The sequence below is a fragment of the Micromys minutus genome (assembly GCF_963924665.1).
Source record: "Micromys minutus genome assembly, chromosome: 5".
Taxonomy (NCBI): domain Eukaryota; kingdom Metazoa; phylum Chordata; class Mammalia; order Rodentia; family Muridae; genus Micromys; species Micromys minutus.
The window spans coordinates 49063941-49073753 of NC_137974.1; the positions used below are offsets into that span (position 1 = coordinate 49063941).

Below are 9813 nucleotides of genomic sequence, written 5' to 3' on the forward strand. Positions count from 1 at the left end.
TGCATGTGGATACTTGTGAACTGGAACGCTGGTTGCTACTGTGATATTCTATGAAAATAAAATGATAGAATGTCATATTTCCTTGAGATGTGAGATGTGTTCACTTAGCTTGTCTCCTGTAGAGGTAGACGCATGCAATTGTTCTTCAAGGCTGAAAGTGGTGCACTGCTTGGTTCCATCCTACCAGGTAGGAGTAGTTATTCCAGTTACTGTTGCTTCTTCATAATCCTAATGTGAGAGGTTCATAGATCAGAAGCCCTTTTCCTACCCTTCCCTCATAGCTGCAGGGTGAGTGGGAAGAACATTCTATTTTGAACAAGGTGGAGAATAAGTAGCTGAGATGAAAAGGAGGGACTTGGAGATAAAGAGGAGCTATTTTAGATAGCACAAAGATAAAACAGCACAAAATCCACTGCAAGTAGAGTTTTGCCCACTAATTTTGACAGCCATACTGGATACTTCAACCCCCTTTACAATAGAGAACTCAGAAGTCTGAACACTCAAAGACTAGCACCCATTAACTACATTCCAGAAAAACAGCCATTAGTGAAAAGTTCTCATCCACATCTCCTCCCACTCCTCTGTCATTAGGGTTTTGGAACAAATCCTAGATACATCATTTGGTTCATGAACATTTTTATGTATTGGCATAATGGTTTTTAAGATGATCACATGCCTCTATCACATCTAAAAATAACATAAACTGTTTCTTAAAAGCCAACTAGATTACAGTAGTGACACATTTAAAATAAAATGGATGCTTCAAAAGGCTGACTGCCACTTTTGGTGATACCAAACACAGCTGTAATCATGGGTCTAATTCACAGTCATGAATGGCAGGAGAGAAAGACTTTAGTGATTAGGTGCATTGCAATGGCTATTCTTGGTTGTCAACTTGACCACATTTGGAACTAACTAAAACCCAAGTGTTTGGGTACGCCTAGGAAGCACTCTTTCCTAATTAAATTGTTTGAAATAAAAAGATCCTATCTATATCCAGATATTTTAAGGTGGGAAGATAAACCTTTAATCTGGGCCACATTTTCTGTTGGCAGCCTATATAAGAAACATGGATGAAGGAAGCTTGCTTTCTTTGCCTTCTTGCTTTTGTTGGCAAGTCTATTCTTTCACTGCTATTAGAGCCCACTTCTTTGGGATTCCGGAGTAAACTGAAAGCCGAGACATTCAACCTTGTGGGCTGAGCAACTACTGGATTCTTGTTCCTTCTGTCAGTAGACAGATAATGGTGGACTAGCTTGACCACAGCCTATAATCCATCCTAATAAACCACCCTTCTAGATATAGACAGACAGACAAACAGACAGATTCTCTCTATCTCTTTGGTTCATCTAGATAACCCTGATTAGTACAGGCATGATGCAGAACTGTGCCAAAAATACTACAAAAGTTAAACACAAACTTAGATACAAAAGACAAAAATCACATTCCAATTTTATAAAGCTGGTTGAAAAAAAATCATAAAATATCATCTTAGTTTCCTAACTGATGTATTTTTCTTTAGTTCTTTACTGTGTTAGTGTTCGTAGATAACTTTGTAATATATTTTTATAAGGATCAAAAGTTATATGTTAAGTAGCTCATGAAAATTTGAGCTGATAAATGACTAAAGTCTCACACAATAGTCAACTGTATTTAGATCATGAGATAGTTTATATCCTAAGGGTTAAGAGTCTCATAAGTAGGGGCTGGAGCAATGGCTCAGTGGTTAAGAGCACTGACTGCTCTTCCTGAGGTCCTGAGTTCAAATCCCAGCAACCACAAGGTGCCTCACAACCATCTTAATGGGATTTGATGCCCTCCTCTGATGTGTCTGAGGATAGCAATGGTGTACTCAGATACATAAAACAAATAAATAAATCTTTAAAAAAAAAAGAGTCTCATAAGTAAAGTGTACAATCAGTCATTAACTGTATATGGCAGACAAGGGGCATGTAGCAAAAACATAGAGGCATATAAACAAATAACAGTAGCCAGTTGTGATGAACAATCTGAAGTAAACTCACTCCAATCTACTACACCTGGGAAGTGTACAAAAGCATAATCCAAGAAAAATTCTGTGGTTTCGATGGAACTGAGATCACAGGCTCTTGTCTAGGCTTCTTGTAGTTTTTTTTTTTTTTCACCAGCACTCAGAAATCTGGTCACACATCTCTATACTTGGACTGTGTTCCAACCAAAAAGTTATTTATTGTTTTCATTGACAATTTATAAAATTCTGTCACTTTTTCTAACTGAAAAGTTTCACACTAGAAGAGATCAGTCATGGTGAGGTTCAAGCCAATGAATTAGAATGTATAAAGCATGTGATGTTACCCACATGTACCTTTGTTATTTGTACTAAGGACAGGATTGTACTGAACAACAGACAATTCTGGTGACCTTTATAGTGGTTGGTTTTAATTATCACCTTGACACAGTCTAGAATCACATTGGTGGGAAAAATCTCACTGGGGAATTTTTCTAAATAAGGTTGGTCCATGGGATTGTCTTGGTTAGTTGATATGGGAAAACTCAGCCCCACTATGGGTGGCACCATTCCCTAGACCTAAGGTCTAGACTGAATAAAAAGAGGAGAGCGAGCTGACACTGGCAAGCATGCATGCATGTTTTCCCTGTCTTGACTATGGATGTAATGTGACCCAATGCTTCAAATTTCTGCCACCTTGATTTCCTAACAGTACTGTACTAGTATCCGAAATTGTGAGACAAACCTTTCTTTTCCTAAGTTGCTGTTGTCGGGGTATTTTATCACCATGACAGGAAAGAAAATGAAATACCTGTATGTCATTAGTTATAGTAAATGTATAGTCATCTAAGTGCCGTCTGATTAGATTATACCCTTTTGTATTTCTCAGTTTATGATTTACACATTTGATGTGTGAAAGTTTCATCTACAGTTCACTCTCCAGTGCTGTAGCTTTTTCCCTGTTATTTGACCTCCATCGCTCAAGTTTCTCCAGTTCCATGCACCATAAAAGGCTTTCACATTGTGACATTCTGGCCTTGGTGGATGTTGTCACCACGTAGTGAGTAGATGTATCTCTGAAAGCTATTACTAGATCAGGAAGGCGTAACTGTATGGGAAGGGAATGTCCATCATATAAGTAGATAGCCCATCGATCCCAGAGTGAATGCATCCTAACTCAGCCCCTCCTGATCTCAATCCCAGAAGCATTTGCAGCTTCTCCAGTCGCACTGAATATGTAGACAGCTTCAAAGAACAAGTCAGAGAGGAAAGTGCTTTTATCTACACTGAAAACATATATATTACTTACAAATTCCAGGCCCCCCGAAGCTCAAACTTCTTTAGCATTTATCGTATATATGCTTATGTAAATAAATAACATTGGTTTATCAATTTCCATATCTTAGCAACAAATATCAACTCAAAGTTTCCCATGTGCCAGATCTCATCCTGAACAATGACCCTAGTAAAAATTAGCAAGCACAATCTCAAGTTAGGAAACTCAATATCGGCAGCCCTGCCCACGCTGAGAGTCGATGCCGGTCTCCTAAGTGGTGGACCTTGGCTCCTCTCCTCCGGCCGGACCGAGCCACACAGAGGACAAAGCCAAGAACTATGAGGAGGCACTCTGGCTCTACCAGCATGCTGTGGAGTATATTTCCTCCACGCCATCAAATATGAAGCACACAGTGACAAAGCCAAGGAGAACATTCGAGCAAAGTGCATGCAATACCTAGGTCGAGCAGAGAAGCTGAAGGATTATTTATGAGACAAAGAGAAGCATGGCAAGAAGCCAGTCAAAGAGAATCAGTGAAGGCAAGATAGTGACAGTGACATCGAAGGGAAAAAGGAAATCACAAGAACAGTTGATGGGTGCTGTTGTGATGGAGAAGCCCAACATTCTGTGGAATGATGTAGCTGGACTGGAGGGGACTAAAGAGGCTCCCAACGCTGTGATTTTGCCAATTAAATTCCCACACTTATTCACAGGCACACACACTCCTTGGCGAGGTATACTGCTCTTTGAGCCCCCAGGCACAGGCAAGTCCTACCTGGCCAAATCTATGGGAAGAGAAGCCAACAACTCCACCTTCTTCTCTGTGTCCTCGTCAGATCTGATGTTTAAGTGGTTGGGGGAAAGCGAGAATATGTTTGAGTTGGCCAGGCAGCACAAGCCTTCCATCATCTCTATTGATGTGGTGGATTCCCTCTGGAGGTCATAGAAAGAAAATGAGAGCAAGGCTGCCCGAAGGATCAAAATAGAGTTCTTGGTCCAGATGCAAGGAGTGGGAAATAAAAATGATGGGACTCTTGTTCTTGGTACCTCAAGCATCCCCTGGGTATTGGATTCAGCCATCAGGAGGAAGTTTGAAAAACGAATTTATATCCCATTGTCAGAGGAAGCAGCCTGTGCCCAGATATTTCAGTTACACCTGGGAAGCACACCTCACAGCCTCACAGATGCTAACATACATGAGCTGGCCTGCAAGACAGAAGGCTACTCAGGAACAGATATCAGCATTATCTAGTGGGACTCCATCATGTAGCTAGTCAGAAAATTACACTAACACACTTCAAGGTTTGTAGCCCTTCTTGAACCTAGCGTTATGATTGATGGTCTTCTGGCCCCATGTTCTTCAGGAGATCCAGTAGCCATAGAAATGACTTAGATGGATGTCCTTGGTGATAAACTTGGAGCCTGTGGTTTGCATGTCAGACATGCTCGGGTCTTTGACCATTTCCCGGCCCACAGTGAATGCAGACGACCTCCTGAAAGTAAAGAAATTTTTCTGAGGACTTTGGACAGGAGAGTTTAAAGCTTTGTGTTGATAATGAAATTGAGAGTTTGACTAGAGCAAATTCATGGGACTTCCTAAACCAGTAGCCAGACAGGGCCTGAAGTCGTGAAGTCAATTGTATTCCCTCTGCTGCCTGGCTGCCAACCTATAGGATGAAGGGACCTCCGCAGCTGCAGAGATGCTTCACCATGTAGGACACTTGCCACTGGCGCTGCCTACTTCACTGCTGGATGCTCACACTGCTTGCCCTGATCTGTTCTTGTCTAACTTTTGTTCCCCTAAATTAATTCTGCTTTGATTTCTGTCTTGTTTATAAATAAAGAGAAAAAAAACATCAAAAAAAAAGGAAACTCAGTATCAGGTGAAGAAGAAAAATTAATGTCCTGAAGGGCTCACTCCACCCCCCTCTTTTTCCTTTCTCCCCCACCCTCTCTCCATCTCTCTCCCCTCTCTCATTCTCTCTCTTCCTCTGTCTCTCTCTTACACACACACACACACACTCACACAATTTAAGTGTTATTCATATCTTCCTAGTGGTAGATATGAATAACATCAACCCCTTCCTCCTAAAGGATGAATGAAAATCCAAATTACAATTTCACCACAGCCCACCCAGAAAAACTAACGAGTTCACTGTGCTGATGTACAAATCATGGGTGAGAAGTTATGAGTGTAGACAATTCCAAAGAAGTCACACTGGAAAATCTTCACCTATCATTGAGGATGACTTCTCCATAGCCACATAGATGGAGCCCTCTTCTCCAAGTCATACTTAAGTCTGTGGACTCTTTTTTTTTTTTTTTTTTTTAAGATGAAGTAGAAACATTTTACTTAAAGACATGGCCAAAGGGAACTTCTGTATAGGAAGATGTATGTTCATATACCCAAAGACAATACAGAATACATACATTGGGCTCAAAATATATTAGAAAATGAATAAATCACATTCTAAATATAACCATAACACACTAGATAAAAGAGCCATTTACAGACATGTATAAAACATGCAATCAGTCACAAAGACCTTCTGTAGTAATAATATGTAACTCTTGTATTGTCAGCTATATCCGTTTCAGAATTACAATTAAAACTGAAACTTGCATACATTGGTTAGCTTTGTGCATCTAATGGTTCTTCTTATGTTTTAACAGCTTGGCCATAACATTTGGAAGATATATTCAATGTTAGTTTTTGATATTAAGCCTTAAATTAATAGAAAACTCACCTCATCACTAATTTGGATGTCTATATGAATTCTAGTCATTTCCTTATCAAGCATCCTGTTTCCTCTTTTCAATCACATTCATGAGATTCAAGTCACCATTTAGTCCCTACAACATGTGTGGCCTTGGAGGAAGTCTGAGCACATCTGTCTGTGATGGAGGCCATAGTCATGCACATGGCCTTGGAACAGTGCCAAAAGCAGTGTATCCTAATTATCCCGAGTAAGGAATAAACCTATATATCACTTGTGCCTCTAGAGTACGGAAGCATGCCATTACCCTCTGAACCAAGCCTTCTCTTTGCATAATCCATGTTCTAAGATGAAGGGAAGAGAATGTGGTGTCTGTGCTAACAGAAGGAAGGCTTCCTATGGTAAAGGTTGGTGTGTGTTGCTTTTCTCCTCATTCAGCTGAGACAGCCTTCCTATGTCAGAAATATTACTTACCAAAATGCGCTAAAAATTACATCACAATCCCTAAATGAAGAAAACTGAGCTGATACAATTCTGCCTAGCTATTCATGAAACACTTTGAATAATAGAAAATACTTCAGTCATTAGAAGACCTATATTATAGCTCCACTCCTTTAAAAAGAACATGTGTGACACACTGTCAGATACCTTGTGGGAGGGACAAAGGAGCCAGTGGCTCAGCTTCTTTTTATGGTTGTGACTTGGCCTAGTTCACTGAGATTCCTGACTGGCTAGCACCTATAAATTCTAAAGTAAGGACTGGATGTTGGCACTGAATGTCTCGGCATCCATAGCAGCAGCAGCCTTGAACACTTGCATCTTGGCTTATTATGTAGTAAGAAGAAAACAAGCCACAGTGTCATAAGTCAAAACTAATAAACAGAGATACGCACACCTCTGGTCTGACTAGCAAGCACATTGAGTTACCTCCTGATATTTGTATGCTTTGACATGCTCATACTTTCCAAGTACAGAACTAACATATTTCTCTTTCATACTTTCATTGGCAATATCATGTCTGTATAGATCTTACAATTATTGTTTAATAAAAATACAAAAGAATAAAAATGGTTATGAAATTTAAACAAATATATTATCACCCATTATCTCCAACCTGATTCTCAGTTGGCCTCATCCTTTTACTATGTAGACCTTCAGGCTTCTAGTAGGACACATCAGCAGGTCACTGAGCTGATGTCCTCCTGACATGTAACTTCAAGTTATTATGACATGCCTTAGGTACAGAAAATAAATTAGCATAGAGTCAACATTTGCCTACAAATATTTCTTAGTGGGTTATAAAAATAAAGATTTCCTTCACCTGAAGTCCTTCAAATGCATCTTCAGGATTTTCTCTGATGATCAGCTTAAAGGCACTAAGTCTGGAAGCTGAAGTCTACCTATTTAGTGAGACAGAGATGAACTGCAGGCTGTACCACATGACTAGGGGGCAAGGTTACTTACAAAACAGAGGTATTACAGCAAACTCAACACTGGAGATATATGCAGGACCAGGACACACCATGCATATATACTTTGGGACCTTGCTTTAACTACAAAAATTGCAAAGTTACTTCCCACAAAAGAGAAAATAGGTGTAGGGAAAGTGGAATAGAATGAAAAGCCAGGTTATTTAGTAAGTTTGGAAAGAAAAATATTACCAATATTTTTGTATATTTAGTGTATTTAGTTTTAGAGTTGCACTAAAGGGCACTAATGATACAGTCTGACTCTTCATCTCTGTAAAGAGGAGACATCAGCTGAAATCCACTGACTGCAGAAGCTGGAGTTGGTGGCAGGATTCTCCTCCAGGTATGATATGCTTCATGACACTGTCCATCTAAGTCCCCCTGCTGGTGGCCCCAATGTTTCCATCTGCTTTTCTAATTGTTCTTTCTTCTTCTTCTTTGCCTCCACCGACTGGATATCCAAAATCCCCCGAGATGCCGCCTCCTTCTGCCTTTGTTCTACTGCCTCTGCTAGCTTTGCTCTTTTCTCTTCCGGGCTCAGGGACGGTGGTGCAGACTCCACGGGACAGGGGAAGCACAGCCCCATGGGGAAACAGGGACCCTGGCCCAGGAATCCGAATCCTCTCCAAGTCTGTGGACTCTTACACCTTTCTGAGACTCTGAGGACACATTTAATTACAATAGAATTTCATACTGATGTCTTATGGGAGCCAGTTTACTAATTGTTTACTCTTCTCCTGAAAGGGAATGTCAACAGTAACACAGGCCTGATGAACTCTTGAATGTAGATGTAGCTTATCCCATAAAGAGGATGACACTTTAGTCAAACAGTTCCCTACAACACACACACACACATAAGAGAGAAAGAGACAGAGACAGAGGGACAGAGAGACAGAGACAGAGAGAAATACAGAGACGAAGACAGAAAAACACAGAGACATGCATAGAGTCTCACACACACACACACACACACACACACACACACACACACAGCATTAGAAAAATCATGGCCAATCATGGCCAATCTTTGAAGTAAAGATATGGGAATCAAGTGGTTGGATCCCCGGCTGTTTAAAAAGAACAGAACAAAGGAGAGAGGAGAGAGAAAATAAATAAATAAATTCTCCTCGGTCCTGGCTCCTTTGTGGTCCTGACTCCTTCGTCCTCCATGAACGCTTTATCCCAGAGCCTTATTGCAGGCTCTGTACTTTTCTAACAGGCAGGCAGAGGTTTATGGCCCTGGCCAGCATCTGTGCTGAGTCTTGGCCCACCAGAGTTCACAGGCCTGGCAGCACCCTGCTGGGATTCGTTCCCATGCCTCCCAGCCTGAACTCCTGTGGACCAGGCAGAGCACACCAGAAGCAGCCTTCCCTGGGACCTGCAGCATGGAGCTACCTTCCCCTGGAGGAGCAGAGCGGGGACCCCCCCCCCACTCCAGACCAACACTAAACCACACAAAGATCCTACAGAGGAAGAGAACTTTAGACCAATTTCCCTCATGAACATTGATGCAAAAATACTCAACAAAATTCTTGCAAACCAAATCAAAGAACACAACAAAGCAATCATTCACCAAGATCAGGTGGGCTTCATCCCAGAGATGCAAAGATGGTTCAATATACAGAAATCCATCAATGCCATCCACTACATAAACAAACGCAAAGAAAAAAATATCACATGATTATCTCTCTAGATGCTGAGAAAGCATCTGACAAAATTCAACACCCCTTCATGTTAAAAGTCTTGGAAAAGTCAGGTATTCAAGGTTCATACTTAAATATAGTAAAAGCAATATACAGAAAACCAGTAGCCAGCATCAAAGTAAATGGAGAGAAACTTGAAGCAATGCCACTAAAATCAGAGACTAGACAAGGCTGTTCACTCTCTCCCTACCTATTCAGTATAGTACTTGAAGTACTAGCTAGAGCAATAAGACAACAAACAGAGGTCAAAGGGATACAAATTGGAAAGGAAGAAGTCAAAATATCGCTGTTTGTAGGTGATATGACAGTATATTTAAGTGACCCTAAAAAATTCCACCTGGGAAGTTTTACAGCTGATAAACAACTTCAGCAAAGTGGCTGGATATAAAATTAATTCAAGCAAATCAGTAGTTTTTCCTCTACTCAGAGGACAAACAGGCTGAGAAAAAAATTAGAGAATCGACACCCTTCATAAAAGCCACAAAGACTATAAAATACCTTGGTATAACCCTAACCAAGCAAGTGAAGGATCTGTACAACAAGACTTCAAGTCTCTGAAGAAGAAAATTGAAGAAGACCCCAGAAGGTAGAAAGATCTCCCATGCTCATGGATTGGAAGGATCAACATGGTAAAAATGGCCATCTTGCCTAAGGCAATCTA

General features: G+C 40.7%; 1 protein-coding gene and 1 pseudogene across 2 annotated transcripts; one reads left to right on the forward strand and one right to left on the reverse strand.

Moving 5' to 3' along the window:
• The first annotated feature begins 132 nt into the window (after positions 1-132).
• LOC308421117 (vacuolar protein sorting-associated protein 4A-like) lies at positions 133-4871 on the forward strand (annotated as a pseudogene). Its single transcript has 2 exons — positions 133-187; positions 3539-4871. The product of its transcript is annotated as a vacuolar protein sorting-associated protein 4A-like (transcript).
• Positions 4872-7789: 2918 nt separating this feature from the next.
• LOC308420811 (small VCP/p97-interacting protein-like) lies at positions 7790-8035 on the reverse strand (the record flags this gene model as incomplete). The annotated part of the gene is made up of 1 exon (XM_080917062.1): positions 7790-8035. One exon carries the CDS (start codon positions 8033-8035, stop codon positions 7805-7807), a length of 231 nt encoding a protein of 76 aa, XP_080773188.1. The 3' UTR covers positions 7790-7804.
• Between the last annotated feature and the right edge of the window lie 1778 nt (positions 8036-9813).